Source organism: Corapipo altera, unplaced genomic scaffold, assembly GCF_003945725.1.
Source record: "Corapipo altera isolate COAL_440 unplaced genomic scaffold, ASM394572v1 45, whole genome shotgun sequence".
Lineage (NCBI taxonomy): Eukaryota > Metazoa > Chordata > Aves > Passeriformes > Pipridae > Corapipo > Corapipo altera.
In genome coordinates, this window is record NW_020884877.1 from 11,388,091 (window position 1) to 11,405,093 (window position 17,003).

At 37.1% G+C, this 17,003-nt stretch overlaps 2 protein-coding genes across 3 annotated transcripts; one reads left to right on the top strand and one right to left on the bottom strand.

The window, feature by feature from the left end:
* Positions 1 to 232: 232 nt before the first annotated feature.
* Positions 233 to 4,971, top strand: FKBP7 (FKBP prolyl isomerase 7). Its single transcript, XM_027637391.1, has 4 exons — positions 233 to 519; positions 1,916 to 2,067; positions 4,194 to 4,327; positions 4,639 to 4,971. The coding sequence occupies exons 1-4, from the start codon at positions 311 to 313 to the stop codon at positions 4,798 to 4,800; spliced, it is 657 nt and encodes a 218-aa protein (XP_027493192.1). The 5' UTR covers positions 233 to 310; the 3' UTR covers positions 4,801 to 4,971.
* A 1,430-nt stretch (positions 4,972 to 6,401) lies between these two features.
* Positions 6,402 to 14,229, bottom strand: PJVK (pejvakin). Of its 2 annotated transcripts, XM_027637392.1 has the most exons (6): positions 13,993 to 14,229; positions 11,686 to 11,881; positions 10,241 to 10,382; positions 9,408 to 9,525; positions 8,282 to 8,386; positions 6,402 to 6,924 (listed from the first exon to the last, which is right to left on the bottom strand). In XM_027637392.1, exons 1-6 carry the CDS (start codon positions 14,201 to 14,203, stop codon positions 6,623 to 6,625), a joined length of 1,074 nt encoding a protein of 357 aa, XP_027493193.1. In that variant the 5' UTR covers positions 14,204 to 14,229; the 3' UTR covers positions 6,402 to 6,622. The 2 variants fall into 2 exon arrangements, with proteins under 2 accessions (XP_027493193.1, XP_027493194.1); XM_027637393.1 differs by lacking the exon at positions 8,282 to 8,386.
* Between the last annotated feature and the right edge of the window lie 2,774 nt (positions 14,230 to 17,003).

Genomic DNA, 17,003 nt, shown 5'->3' on the forward strand with positions numbered 1-17,003 from the left:
CCGCGCGGAGGCGGAGCCGCTCAGCTCAGGCGCGGCGGCCGCGGCGGCCCCAGCGGCGCCGCCCGCCCCGCGGGGCGCTCTGCATCCCCCCTGCCCGCCCAGCCCCGCCGCCCCTGCGGGCGCTTCCGACGTCCCTTTCACTTCCTGCGCGGAAGGGGGCGGCCCGAAGAACCGCCCGCCCCGCGGCTGCTGCTGGGGCCGGGCTTGTCCCCGCGGCCGGGCCGGCCGAGGCAGAGCGGCGGCGCACGCTCGGCCCCCGCCCCTCGGCGCGGCGGGGACAGTGCCACGCCGGCGGCCTCCTCGGAGCGACATGGGCCGCGGGCTGACCCTGCTGCTGCTGCTGCTGCCGCTGCTGGCGGCCCCGGCGCGGGCCGAGGGCGGCACGGCGGTGGCGGAGCAGGTTCAGATAGAGGTGCTGCACCTTCCCGAGACCTGCAGCCCGAAAAGCAAGAAAGGCGATCTGCTGAACGCGCACTATGACGGATTCCTGGCGAGCGACGGATCCAAGTTTTATTGCAGGTGGGCCCCCGTGGCACCGGGCCAGGGGCGGGGCGGTGGGCCCTGCCCGGCGGTGTACGAGGCCCAGCCGGTTCCCAGCAAGGAGCTGCGGGGTCCCACTTGCCCTCAGCCGGGTAAGAGGGACCCACTGCTCCCCCAGCGTGGGCACAGCTTGGGTCTCACACTGACCACATCAGCATTAGTGATTCCCCCCCACCCCGCTTTGTTTTTTCTCATCCGAGTGTTCATGGATGCAGGGTTTCCCTAGGATCGTGAGGGACAGGCGCGGAGACAAGATGGAAATCCCAGCGATGGGGCCCGATAGGAGGGACGCAGAGAGTCTGCGGTCCACACCCCACATGAGAGAACCCCTTTGACAGGGTGAAAAAAACACCACCATGTTACCACCTGCCGTGTTCTGTGCTGCAGTCTGTGCAGAAAAACCTGGGTTGGGAGGAGGAGCTCCTGGTAGAGACTGACAATTTTAGACAGAAACTCGAATACAGCATGCACTTCCTCATAGTTGGCACTGTACAGGGCAGCCACATTATTACACTACTGGTTTGCAGCCTGTCACTGCTTCCCTTCTTGATTTGTTGTGTCGTCCATTTTTCCCCAATGTTAGCACTTAGGTTTTTGCTTTTTCACTTTGCCCTATCCATCTATCTTCAGGTTGTTTCTATTTGATTTAGCTTGCTTTGCACAGAAACTGTTGTGAAAAAGCTCTACTTTTACAGTGCCTTGTTTTCAATGGCAGTCCATCCTACTAGTGGGGAAGGACTCTCCTGTGCAGAAGTATGGAGGGGAGAGTATAAGATAATTCTACATTTAATAGTACCATTTCACTTGCATTTTTTTGCCTGTTGAAGTGACTGATTTTGGTACATACAGTGTTGATCTCTGGCTTTTAAGCTGCATTCTTCTTAGCTGCTGTTCAATGTAGCTCCCATACTGGGCATAGCTTATATGACCAGAAGCTGTCTCAAGCATTGAAGAGAGTGGTGGGTGAGCACACAGATTCCCAGATCCCCCAACACACACCTGCACTGTCAGTCCCACCCCATCCTACCGTGATGTGAACTGCTGAAGACATTTTCACTGGTCCCAGCACTCCTCTTCTTGGAGACTTCCTACAGCAGCACCTTGTTCCTGGCACACAGTGTACATGATCAGGAAGTTCAGATGTTTTTGTTAGAAGTTAAAGGGGTTTTTTTATTCCAAAAGAAGGTTTGCCCTACACATATCAAATTTAACCTTAAATTAATTATAAATGTAGCAGAAGAAGTGTTAATACTTCGTATTCTTGCACTCTAAACATTTTTGTGTGCTGATGATCTATGTTTTTACTGACTGCAATTTATATTTATGTAAAAAAATACTAAATTTACTGTTACTGATGCATGATTCTTTTTAATAGTCGGACACACAATGAAGGTCATCCAAAATGGTTCGTTCTGGGTGTCGGACAAGTCATAAAAGGGTTAGATATTGCTATGATGAATATGTGTCCTGGAGAAAAACGGAAAGTGACAATTCCTCCATCATTAGCATATGGACAGCAAGGATACGGTAAAAAAGAAGTTTTAACACTAAACTTTGTCTTTTCTCTGTTTTACCCTTTCAAATATACAGTATTGTAAATGTGTGTAAGAATTGGTGCTCCCGTTATTTTTGGAGGCACTGCAGCTGTGCAGCCCAATCCTGCTCATTCCTGTGCAGTTTAAGTCCTTGTCATAGACCCACACCTAGGCCTTGCAGTTTGCATTAGAACTCAGTACACAGCACCCAATGCATTTTTCCAAGTATTGCCACAATGTGAAAAATTGACATCAAAAGGAAGATCTTTATAATCCATATCAGCATTTTTTGTCTTAATGTGTTAAATTCTAGTCGTGTTTAATTTCTGTTTACTTATACCTGCTTAGCTTTTTATGATAATTTGTATCTTCTGACTAAAATGGAATGTAATGCAGTGCAGTTAATCTAAGTAGAAATAATTTGCTTAAAATACTGCTTACCTTCTGGATAGTTAATGGATATCATCATCACATTACACAGTAATTGCAACAGTGCAATGCATGAAATCCGATTTGAATAGAAGATAATTCAGTGTGCAGATCACTTTAAAAAAAGTTCCAGTCTCAGCTTATGGAGTGTTTCAGCACTCAAATGTAGCTAAATTCAGCTTTGACATAGATGTAGTAGTTTCTGTGAAAAAGTAGCTCCTGATCAATAATAAGTTTGGTAGTGATATGTCAGAATTCAATGCACCAGTTTTGTCTTTCATACAATTTCATACAAAAAGAAGAACACACTGACACAAATAAAAGATGTTCTTTACCTCTAATAATAGTGTTAACTATTTGTTCCAGGTAGCACTTCAAGAAAGTATTATTTTCCTGCAGCATACCTGTCCTCTGTCTCAGCATATTCCTGCATGCTGGGGAAGATGCCTGCCTAATCTTGAATTAGAAAAGATGCATGTGGCTTTCTAAATCTTTACATATCTTTCCTTTGTTGGTATGTATATTTGGAAACTTCTGGCATTGAATTCTAGTATTGTATCTGCCTTTCGTAAGTAGCATTTAAACCATGATCTATGTTCATATGTATTTAAAACTTCTTTTCTAAAGCTTGGAAAGTTGAAATATTTTGGACTCAGAAACTTGTCGTTTTTACTGTGGCTATTTTAGATGAGTAGTGTGAGTAATAGTTTTGTTTACCTTCTGTTTATAAACAAAGCAGATTCTTCAGTTTCTAAAGGATGGGCACAAGCTCAAAATTCTGTCCAAATTCCGAGGTTAAAATGTCATGCTCACTGGCTTTGGCTATGAATAGAAGCATCTTGCATGTTTACATTTTAATTTTACACTGCATGATTTCTTAATGCTCTTTTGGCACTACTTTTAGACCTCACTAGTTTGTTGCTGTCTCTTTTTAGTTTCCTTTTTCTGACAGATGCATGATACATTGACATGTGTTTATAGGCAGTGCTGTTTTTACAGCAGGTGTCTGAAAAAGCTTTAATCCATGAATAATGAAGTTTAACAGGGTTTCTTTTTTTAATTCAGAGACCAGACAAAATATTCCAGTAGTTTGGGGGTTTTGTGGGGGTTTTTTGTGAATCAGATGACTTACATTCTATTGCTTCTTTCTGAGATGTACATTTTAAACACTATTTTACATCAAATTCTTTCATCATAGGTATAATTCATAGCAAGTGGGTAAAATATGATGTTACCAGTTTGTTTCTTCAGACAGAAAATACATATGAGCATTGGTCTATTACTGTAATATTTGAAATCAGATGGCAAATATTTAATAAAGACATACATCTTAGAATCAGTCTCTTAATAAGCCCTGTCATATGACAGGATGTGAAAGGATAAGAACTCTGGAAACATTTGTTTTTCATGATAACCCTTCTCTTAATCTCTAAAAGTATCTGAATTGATATGAGTTATATAATTTTGTTTCAGGGAAGTACATGGTTAGCAAGTTTCTCGCAAAATCATTTCTCTAACACAATAGAATAATCTTCCTGTCTAGATGTACATAAATTTAAAGTTTAACCTGAATATTAACACAGCCTTTTCTAATAAAAAAATAAAATGTTTACATGTGAATTTATCATACGTGTGATCTCCGACCATAGTGCCTGATTTCTTAAATCCTTTTTTTTCTTTTGTTCATAGCACAGAGCAAGATTCCACCCAATGCAACACTGATCTTTGAGATTGAACTTTATGCAGTAAATAAGGGACCTCGTAGTGTTGAAGCATTTAATCAAATAGACAAGGACGGTGACAAGAAACTCTCTGAACTTGAGGTAATATGATGTAAATAACTTGAAATAAATAATTTATAAAAGTATAGGTATGGTTTCGTGAGTTTTATCTTTACATGAGCTGCCTCTGCTGCAGTTGATCATATAAGGCTTCTGTGTGCTTACACAAGCTACACTGTGCAATGCTGAAATTTGCTTTAATACATTAATATGTCTCAGACTTCTGTAGATGAACTGTAGATGTGTCTGCACTGGAGTCACAGTAACTTAGGTGTATAGCCCAAGTGTCCTTAAAGATAGCTGTTGAGTCCTGGCATAAAAATCACAGTTGGAGTTTTTTCTTTTTTTTCTAGATAAGCCAGTATTTGAAAGAAGAATTTGCAAGAGATGGCAAAAAACGTCATGCCTCAGCCCACGATGAAATCTTAGCTGACATATTTAAGAAGAACGACCATGATGGAGATGGCTTCATATCAGCAAAGGAGTACAATGTCTACCAGCATGATGAACTCTAAGTACTTAAAAAATCTTTGGCTGTTTTCTGGACACTCAATTCTAAATAATAATACTTTGTCACAGAATTTTTGGGGTTTTTTTGTAGTGGAATCTTTTTATATCTCTTAAGGTGACTGTAAAAATTTTTAACATTCAACTAATAAAATTGTTACATAAAATCGGAAAATTATTATTAGTGGTTCTTGCATCATGTTCTGATCTACAGTATTGCTCAGTAGTCTTTCTCATTGTGTAAAATACTGATGAAAATAATTATTCCTGTCCTCTTGAGCACACAAAAATGGATCAAGTAACTGTTGACATAACTGATGAACACTTTTCAATCTCCTGTTAAATAAAAGGGGAAAACAGAAGCCCAGGAATGTAACTCTGTTAGACCCCTGCAGGCTCCTAGCCAGCTTCTCAAGGAACAGCCATTTGCAGCAATTAACTATAAAAGGCCTTAAAATAAATGAATACTGTCTATGGAATGTGAAGATAAAAACACAGATGTTTTTAAAGCAATTTAAAATAACCTCTTTGATATAATTTTAACATGAATAATTTGGTGTTGATGAAAAAGCAGTATTTTTAGTGAGTTTTTAAACTTTGATTTAGTAAAATTATTGTTATTGTGTTTATTCAGCAGCACCAAGTTAAAAATCTACACTCTCATAATTTCCTTAGATGAGACTGAAGATGATGGGAGATACTACATATGAACATAAGTAATTATCTGAGCATCATTCTGGTTTCCCTGCTTCTGTAAAAATTCAAAGAAGTAGCAATAGTTTATAGAAAGTATTTGGATCTCATTAACTGTTTTGCTTATGCAGATGTCACCACAACACTTGGGTAGCATGTTTTGCTCTTCTCACGTGAAAAGCAATGGCTGTATTCATTTCAGCATGTAATAATCAGTTGTACACAGTGAAAGTGGCAGCACCACTGAAAAATCTTTCATACCTGGGTTATCCTTAAAATTACTTTAAAAGGTAGAAAAATGTTTTTTGCTTTGCCAGTTTAAAATAGCATAGTGAGAGGGTCAACAGCACCCTACCCAACAGCATGCCCAGTCCCAGACTGGACAAAACTGTGGTGCCCTCCTCACGTGTTCCTGTTCTCAACAGGCTTAATTTTCTGTGGTTGAAAATGCCAGCTAAAGACCTTCACCCCTGAGGTCTTGTTGGAGTGTGTAGTTCTGTTATTTTCATAAGTTTCCAAAATATTTTCAGCTAAGCAATTTTTTTCTGAACATGTAAAAGTCATAAAATCCAAATGCAGAAGGTGGACTGGCTGGTACTTTTTTTGTGATCTAAACAAACTTGACAATACAGCAAAGGCATCCTAATATGAAACTCCTATCTGTAGTTTCTGTTGTTCCCTTTTGTTAATGGAACATGGGGCTGAGCTAAGTTTTAGCATGCTTTTTAATCTGATACTTCAATTAATCATTCATGAGAACACTAAATTATTAACAAATATTCTAATTTAGCCATCATGTGCCAGTGTAGAGAAAGGCAACATTTTGGGGGTTTAACAACAAGTTTATGTAAACCAACTTTTAGCATATATTCTGACATTACGAAAATACAGTTTAAAAGTAAATTTTCCATTATCATGAGAAGGCTCTAGAAAGAAAAAAAAACAATGTCAGGGAATGCATGAGGGTGTTTTAAAGTAAAAGGTCATTGACTGAAGCAAAGAATTTGAAGAGTGTAATAAAATGTTTTGCACTTTCACTATTTTGCATTTTACCATTTGAGTCATATTTACTAACTCTGAAAAGTTTGTGGCACAGTTATGCCTCTGTCAGTGACAACAGGCACTTTCCTAGCTCGGTTACTTTAGTCTCTTATGCCAGAGGTCAAAACAGGGCACAGCATGCAGTCGTACGTACTTCTGTCCATTAAAAGAACACTCTAGGCATCCATAGACTGTCTCCCTTTTAGAACTTCCCATTCCACAGAGGACACAAGGACCTTTGGGGATGTTGTTATTAAGTAAATTAATTCGGATATGAGAACCTTCTCTGAGATAGCTTGTAGAGAGATCAGTCATGCTCGCAGCTTTATCATAATAATCTGTAAAAAGGTCCTCCAAGTAAGGATCAGAGTTAGCAATGATTTCCACTACTCCTTTATCTGCAAAAGAATGCACAAGAAAAAGAAGCAACGATTTGTCATTACATTATGAAATGTCATTTAAAAAACAATGTTAGCTTAATTATAGAAATAACAACTGATTCACAAAACCATTCTAGGCATGCCATATAGATTACTTCCCATCAAAAACCCTGTGTGTTGAAAATTTTTCTTTAACTTCACATAAGACACTCACAAAAGCCAGAATTTTTTTATATAACCTATATAATTATATTTTTAGAAATACACCTAAAAGATAGGCATGACTCAAGCTTCTGAGAAATTGGTGCAAAGTCAAATCACAGCTGTGTACTTCCCTGCTTTTATTTTTTGCATTTCTAGCTTTATATTCTAAACATAGTAAATTCACTTTTCTTTCCTATTATTTACAAAAAAAATCCCACCAATACTTAACAGGTTTAGAAAACTTGGAAGACTCCCTGTTGACCTCCTAGCAGATTTCTAAGCACCCAAATATGCCGGGGAGTTCCATTTTGGAACTACCTACCTTTTCCCTCTCTCTTCAGCGATTGACTAGTTTAGATTGAATGACAAACAGTAGCTACAGCTACTGAGGTGTGTCATACCCACTGAAGCTTTTTCCCTTAGTCTCAACTGGAGCAGCACTGAAGGCTTGGTCCATAGAAGTCCTTTGATTGAGAATGGGATACAATGGAGCGAGGACACCTATACAGACCAGCCTTTAGACAGACTTGTTTACTGCTCAGCATTTATCTTCACATTCAGATTTGCAGCTTTCCAAAGTACTTGGACCAAGGACTATTACACGTATAAGATCTTGGTCTGAAGAAATATAGCTGCATACAGTGATACTCAGTTTTGTTGGATGTTGTTCATATCAGAATGAGTAAAGAGAACTATGATGGTATCTTGCCCATGTGCCTGCCGTGTGAACATACAGCCTAAGAAGTACATTCAAATATTTAAATTAATATTGTTTGGTATTTAAACTTAAAGCATTTGCCCTCAAATATTACTACAGATTATAACTTGTATTACATAACACGAGCTGTAAATGTCAAACAAGGAAATAGGTTTGACGTTAACTGAAGTTGTATAGTTATTCCATACCAGTTTATCAACAGCCATAATTTTTACTTTAGGATCTTTACAGTTTTAATGAACAGCAATACCATAGATTTGTTATTTCTGAACGAGCCAGATTCTCAAACATAAATTTTAATAACTTCACAATCATTTTGATACACTAGAAATTGAGAGGTACATTTCCCATCAAAATTTCTTTCTTTAAACATTTATCTTGTACAGAAATTAAAGAAACAAAAACACACTTTTCATGCATTAAGACATTATATATTTATATATGAAATCATACTTCGATGAAATAGATTGTTCTTTAATCTCCTTAGTTTGGTCAGTGAAGATGGTCCAGATTTCTCTTTTTCAAATCCTCCTTTTGCAATTGGAGTCACACAGAGTTCTGTAAAAATGAAAAATATATTTTTAAAAGAACAAAATACAAACTCCAGAGTTGCACTACAGAATTTAATATGCTTTCTCATCAATAAAGCTAACAGTGATTAAATTCAGCTTTGCTAATATTTTTAATGGCTAGTACAACTTTTTAATACGAGTCTGCACTCTGTAATAACCCATAGAATCAAGTGACACTGTTTCAATAGGAATTTTTAAATGTTAGTGGCTTTCAAGTAACATCATCAGAGCTTGCTTTGGTTCACACACAAATTCTAGCCATGTTAAGGGACTAAGTCAGTATCATATAAATGGAAGCCCTAATTCTAAAGGAGAAGCATTTCTGTGGTCTTATTTGAAACCAAAAATGAAAAATAATAAGCAAGGCTGTGAGTTCTGTAGTCACCTCTTCCAATCAACTACTAAAACCTTTTGGTAAAAAAAAATAAGTATCACCTATGATTCTATCCATAACTTGAATGAAAACCTTTAAACTGAAATAAAAGCTATGCAAATTTTTTTGTTAGTTTCCAATAACCATGATTATTTCCTCCTAAAGATCTTCAGATATCCATATGTGGTAATGATGTATCAGACTGAAATTAAAGGCCCAACAGAAAAAAATGTTAGCTTAGTTTAGAAGTTTTGTACACTTTTTTTTTTACTTGGATCTTTTTACTTGCCTACTTTATACAAAACTGACCAGATAGTCTCATAAGCCTGTTCCTTCAAGGCTAGAAATATAAATAGGTAATTTTTTTAGGCAATACAACTGCAGGATTAAAAAGAAATACAAAATCATACGAACTGTTCAAAAATGTTTCCACAGCAGACTGTTTTCTAGCACCTGCCTTGTTTATCTTTCCAAGCACTGTTTCTCTTAGAAGGTCAGAATACTTATGCACATAACATTAAAGCATACCATTGTAGGGGATCAAGGCCTATGTATATCAAGAGTAGTAAAACTATCTTAAAATCTTAAATAATTATAAGTAATAGTAGTAATGACAGTAATTCACATCACTTACCAAAATTACCATCCAAATGAATATAGAGTTCAAATACACTAAAAGCAATAGTTGTATGCGCAGGAAAAACAATGGCTTTGTCCCGCCCTTTACAATTCTGATCTTCAATAATGTGAAACTATAATTTAGAAAAGCATCAAAAGAAAAAAAGTTACAATTTGTAATGAAAAAATAAACAAAATAGCATCTCAAACTGCATATATTGAGAATTATAATGCCAGAAGGAAACTTTGAAACTGAAGATTAAATTTCACAGCTAAAGAGTTTTCTATTAACATATTTGTATTTTAATAAAGTTTGATACAGAGATAGTAACTTAACTTGCATCACTCATTGAAAATTATGTGAATGATTTATAAATACTAGTAATAGGCAAAGTCATAAGATTTGTAGGTTCAGTTATTCAAACACATAGAGGGGGAGAGAGAGGAAGGACATAAGACAGGGAGTAAGATGCTGACCCTCAAAATAATAACAACCTGAAGTTCCAATGTGTTATAGAACATATTATAATAATGAAAGATAGGTTACACATTTATTAGAAAGTCAAACTAATAAGATGTAAATTCCACATTTTTGCTGAGGCTTCACCCCAAGCAATGGCTCATTGTCGAGACATCCTTTCATGCATTTCTCATCCCTCAGTCACGTAAGCATTGCTAACAAGACCAACTTTTAAATCATTTTACATCAGTACCATAATATTGATTTACTTCAGATTTTTTTCTGAGCTTACATAATAAAAACGCAATTAAATCCAACCATAAAATTCATACAAATGAGCTTTTTATGCTTGATCATATAAGTAACAGAACTCTGTCAAACATACTTACCCTCATTGTCTCTCCACGCATTCCAGTATGGACAGTTAACGAGCACTGCCTTGTAGTTCGAATACTTTCCATGACCACGCATAAAATTTCCATCCTACTTTTTCTTAATTGATGGACTAGACAATGATCAAAGTTTATTTTCCTAAAAAAAAAGAGAGAGGTAGGAAGGAAATTCAGACCTGATTAACAATTTACAAAGCAGCTAATAGAATTAGTAACTTTGAATCAGTAAATAAATCAACATAATGTCTGTTTCATAGCAGTAAAAAAACTGGCTGAGATCTCTGTAAACTTAATATTGGCTTTCAGTGTTTGGGAACAGAAGCACTAAAAAATTCAAGGAAATTTGTACAATAATGTACAAATGTTAGAGGGGATGTCTGGGACACCCTGGAAAGTTCGAAGTTGATCCATGTAACTGATTTTAGTGCCTATAACTGAAAAAAAATCCTGTATCACTTATAAACATTGAACAATCATGAAACAAGTGTTTGTAGGAGAATTTCTACAAGCATTGCTTGTTAGTCTTATAAGACTGAATCTTTTTATGTAGATCCTCTTTCCCCACTCCCAGTTATTAATGATAATGTTTAGAGGTTACAAATAAACTAGGAAAAGGCAGGTACAGAACAAGAGACTCTACAGATACAAAATAAAATGTACCGTTTGATAAATAACTACAGGGAAACAATATATGTTTGAAAATACCAAATGTTCCACCATGTGTAGTAAATCATTTACTGGGATGCAACAGTGGGATTCACTGGGATGATACTGTGACCAAGGGACAATCTTTGAAATAAAAAATAAAAATTACACCTAGAATTAGTCACATCATATTTCTACATTTGACATTTTTGCTAGCACCACAGGAACACCAAGTTCATTTGCAGTGTCCACAGCTCCACAAGAAATGCTGGTAAAACAAGACTGGATTTAGAGAAAAGTCACAGAAGGTTATGAAAAAAATCAAGTAGATAAACCTATTTTGCTTTGCTTTTCAAAGAAAAGGCTGTGTAATAACTCCATAAAACCTCAAAGTACCTACATTGGCCCTAATATATATGGCTCCCTAGTTCATTAAGGGCAAAGAAATCCTGTTTCTGAAACCCGGAGCTGGGTATTGTCATTCAAAGTAAATTTCAAATTTTCAATATTATGATATAACATAGATTGGAGCTTGGATGGACTCTTCCTCTCTGAATTTATATTTTTTTCTCAGAGATGTACTGTAATTCAAACAAGAATTCAGAAAATTTGTACAGTCTGTACTATGCAGAAGGTCATATGTCTAATCCCAGTGATCCAACTTCAGATCCTTGAAAATATTAGATGGTGACTGCTATTGGTTGACTAAAAATAATAAAAACCTAAGCATTTCAGACTTTCAATCTAACTGTATGAAATATAATTATGGAACCAGAAATCAAAATATATAATATAACCTTGTAGTAAGTTCTTTAAGTAATCTTGGTACTTCAACCTCGTGTTTGGTCACTATGCCAAATGAAGCTTTAAAGGCAACAGAATCTGATCCAGCAATATCAAAACCAACATCATTCATTATCTGATTTCCTCTTCTACCGTTAAGGGAAACATCGGATTTGTCTTCATAGTTGAGCAACTGGTAAGATGAGACACCTGAGTAAAAGAAGAAAATCGTTGGGTGATGAAAAGTCTGAACACAGTATTTTCACAGAGCAAGAATAAATGGTACCATTCCTACTGCGCTTAACCATTCTGATGTGAAATTCAGAGCCACATTGGGCACTTCTTGGTGTTGCTGCTGCTGACTGATGGAAAGAGAGCACACAGGAGTCAGAGGGTTTCTGTGCCTCTCTCTGGCAGAGTTGTGCCCATGGTCCTGCATGTGACACGTCCTGGGCATGAAATGGTGATTAGGGCTATTCCTAAATTTCTGTGCTTACTATCATTCTCCTAAAGTACTTCTACCTGTAGCTATGCTGTAGGTACATACAAACTATACATGTCGTGTGCTGTGGCTTTAATAACAGAGGCTCTGAAACCCAAAATGACTCAGTGGAAGCCACACAGAATATTAAAACTATTAATAAAGTGAAAGCCACTGTGTGTAAAAAATACTAGGGAATTCTGTATTGAATCTAGATGCAGTACAGAGGACAGCAACGTTTCTTCATTTTTGCAATATGTAAATGAGACATGGGTGTGCCAGTGACATTAACTCTGCCTTTTACCTGACATGTCACATGTAGAAAGACTTACCACAGTTTCCACATATGCCTCATGAATCCAGGGACTACATCAGTTTATTTTTAAGGAAAACAATAGATTAATTCTGACTTACTTGAAGTTTGCCTTGAATTACTGTACAATCAAAAGGTAAGTACCAAAGTACTTCTATAATGCTGTCTTTATAAACTTAAATACATTTCTGTTACACTAACAGGAAATGCATTGGCTGCCAAGTTAAAATGAATACAGGGATTAGACTTCCAAATACATTTAGGAATCTGAGTTTTACTCCTTTTTTTGGTTTTAATCCTTTGAAGCTTTTAGGATAAACTGACATTACAAAGTCACCTACTATGAATCCTGTTTGTCTTTATTTCTAATAAAAAAAAGAGTAATATATTTTTCATAATTATAAAAAGATTACAAACACTTGTCTTTGTCACATAAAAAAGGAAATTAAATTACAAAGCTCTTTGCTTACATTAAGGGACAATACTTTCTGCACATGATGTTTAACCTTAACAGAAAAGACTATTAAGCTTTTGTTAGCTTTTTTTAATGATATTTTGTAACCTTTTTCTCAGATTTTTTAATGAGATTTTTCAAATTTTTTCATTCAGGACAAGCCAGCTGAATTTTCCTGAATGTAAGATCAGTAGGATTAGTCAGATTACAATTTTTTTCATAATGCTTGAATTCTGGAATCCCCACTTTGTTGTGTCAGCTGGTATTTCTGTCTTCTTGTGCTCATAATGGTTTGTCTTAGTAGAGTTTATAATTAATGCATTTCTTATGCAATTAGTAGCATCAATATTTTTGTCAAAATTGACATCTTCTCAAAAAAATAAAACAAATTATTTTGAGAAAACAACATAGACAAGAATTATACACTTTTCAAAGGAAGGTAGAGGGAAATATAGGCAGCATAGTTCAGTTTCAAACCTCCTAATTCTCATAGAATCTCCTCAAAAATTAATGTTATTGCATCACAAAGGCAAATTAAACACAGTTAAGCTCTTTAAATACACCAAAGATATTACAAATGTGGAAAAAATCTTACAGAAATCCAATTAGTCAGATAGCTCTTGTCAAATGCTTCTGCCTGTGCAGAGCCCAGTTCAGCATGAGAGACTACTAGCATGGAACAGCTGTAAAACTGAGGCCATTCTTACACACTTAAAAATGAATATACAGAGAAAGGTGTATATTAAAAACAAATTTTAAGTAGCAATTAATCAACATACATCAGTACAATTGTCAGGAAATTGTGGTTTGTGAAAAATCAAGGCTTAACTGAATTTGTCTTTCCTACTAGTTCAGAAAATAACAAGGTTTTTTAGTATAATTAACTTTCTTTTTTTTTTTACTCTTTTTACAGAAAGTCCTTTTTTTCCTAAATATTTATTACATAATTAAGCAAGAAAAATATTTCCCATTCATTAAAGAACCATCATACTACCTGCACAGTTTAAACTATATCTACAGTTCTGTATTTACTAGAAAACATGCATTTTTTCACTTAAAGATAAAAGTCTTACCTGCAGAAATTTCTTTCTCCCCTTCAAGAATGTCTTTTAATGTGAAAGGTGTTGAAGCAAATTTAGACTTTTTTGAAAGCAAGCATTTCCTTTTTTTAATCACAAGGCTCAGAGGTTGGTATTTATCAGCTTCACTGAGGCTGGGCACTGGAACTAGTCTTCCTCCATCACCAACCTGTTTAACAAAGTTTTTGGTTGCAGCAGCAAACATATTATGGCATTAGTAATGATAATAATAGAAAGCTTTGTATCATGTGTAACTTCCAGACATCAAGCCCATGTTCAATTCTTTTTATAATGTTCTTTCAAACAAATTAACATGCTTAAAAAAAAAAAAGCTGTCAAATTGCTTTTTTTTTAGATTGAGGTATATTTCACTTGGAAAGAATCAACAGCATCTTAGCTACCAAACTGCTGTGGTGTATTGCTTAAGTCTTCTCTCAAAGACCTTCAATTAAGCTCTCTAATTCTGCATAATGAATAATGAATTACAAGTGTAAACTGATAGGGAAATGGTTGCCCTTTTCTTGGCAGTTCAATGCCACTGTCTGAAATCAAAATCTGCAACCATAGAAACAGAAGACTAAGTTCCCCAACCCTTAGCTTCCCATTAGGAGATATTGATTTATTGCTGTTTGTTGGGTCCTTGCTGCAGCTGAATTCTAGTGTTTTACCTGCAACCAACAAAGCAGCCCAGACACGCTCCGGGAGACCGCTGGAATTACACATTCATGAACTCTGGTAGGTCTGCTGAGATGGTATTGCCTTTCACAGCACCTGCATAACCTACCTGTGAGAGCTCAGCTGGGGAGTAAATGTGGTGGTGGGCTGAAGTGTATGATTAGAGATGGCTGGGGGCAGGGGGGAAATGGCAGTGGGCTTTCATCATGTTATTATTCTCCTATGGACTCAGCTGCCTGTGACTCAAGGGCTAGGTTTGAGCTGCATATGTTTGGCTTAGACTACTGAGAAACTCACTAAATTGGGAGAATTATGCAAAATAATAAAACTAAAACTGAAGACAGAAGTGAGATTATAGATATAGGAACAAGGAGCAGTTCAAGGACCCAAGAGGGAAAGCACCAGTGTAAAAAGATACAAAACTGTAAAGAAAATAAGAGTTAGTAGAGAGCACTGTGTGAGGGAGGCAGCAGGAGCCGGTCCATTCTCATGTAAACAATATGACTTGATTCTCTTGCAAGAGTGGTGAACATACAACTGGCTAAACCTTGTAGCACTTCTTCCAGAGACTCCTTTTGCAGTTACAGCAAGTAAAACATCAGCCACAAAGCTTCTAAAGCTACACTTTAGTATCAATATCAATATTATCCCTGGTTGCCAGGTAACAATGGGTTTGACTGGCTTTTTTTCTGAAGTAGGTTTTTCATGTGAAAGCATCTTAAGGATTGTTTTTATAAAATGAACACTTCTTTAACAATTTATCATGTCTCAATTTAGTTTTTTTCAATACTTCCATAAACATCCTTAAAGGTTCAGAGTAACAGGAAGTCTAATTAAAAGGCAAAAGGAGGAGCACATTACCTCAACCATCTAAGGTAAAATGAAAGGCTGTCAGAGCTTTCTGCTTACTCTAGAGGGGGCTGAAAAATCAAGTCTGATTATATATAGACTCTGAATTGAAAGCTTGTGAAATGATGCAACTAATTCAGGATAAAATTCATATTACAGTGCACTACCAGAAAAACCCTGTACGTATTTACTCATTCAAAACAAATTAACAGAACTGAAAATGTTTTAAAGGGAAGGAAAAGCTAAGGAAATTCTAAAATGAAAATTGCCCATTGATTCTTGATTTAGCTTAATCCTGTATATGTCTTATAACTATTTGACAGGATACTATTTTTCGTACAGATAATGAAGCTCAGCTGGCACTGTTTATTCGACATGCATTTGTATTTTTCTTGCTCAGTATGTGGCCATACATCATACTCAGTCTGCTCCTAGCTCTAATTTTGATAATGAACAGTTTCATTTTATATGTTTATGTGGTAATTCTGCTAGTCTAACACCCTATAATCTACCATAAATGCTGCAGCAGATGTTTTTGTATCATCCTCATGCCCCAGAACTGAGGAGTACAAGTACAGTAACACTGCCACATTCTGAAAGCATTTACTAATTTTGTACATCCAAGTGAAGAAACTCAAGGTATTTTCCTGGTCCACCAGCACCGGGCACTTTTGTATTTGGCACACAAATATACCTATGAACTTTCAGCATTTCTGTGGCCCTGGCACGCTCTTACTTTGGGCAATCAATAAATGAAACACATTTCATTTCCGAGTGCATACGTTATGCCTGAGTCAGCACCTGAATTAAAAAAACTTGCTTTCTGTCGCCAAGTTGTATATATGAAAATCCTTATTCACATTTGGGCTTAAGGCTACCCCTGGGGAGGGTCAGGCCTGTAATGCTCTCCACCCCTTAGCCCAGAATCCTGTAAAAGTTGATCCTGAAATTAAGCAGGATCTGCTGCTTGGGCTGGATCCCTAAAAATCTATGTGGCCTGATGGGATTCATCCAAGCAATTGTCTCATGGGTCGAGCACAGAGGGTAACAGTGAATGGGTTAATATCAGACTGGCGACTTGTCACTAGTGGGGTTCTGCTCCATCTTAGGCCTTGAGCTCTTCAACATCTTTATAAATTACTTGGACATGGACATGGAACTGGAAGGGATACTAAGCAACTTTGCAGACAATACAAAACTGAGAGGAGCTGTTGACTCCCGCGAAGGCAGGGAGGCCCTGCAGAGAGACCTTGACACATTAAAGGACTAGGTTGGATATTAGAAAAAAGTTCTTCTCCCAGAGGGTGGTTGGGCACTGGAACAGGATCCCCAGGGAAGCCTTACAAGAGTTCAAGAAGCCTTTGGATGATAGCCTCAGGCACATGGCGTGACTCTTGAGGATGGTCCTGTGCAGAGCCAGAAGCTGGACTCAATGATCCAAATCAGCATATTCTGTGATTCTGTGATTGACAAGGCATCCC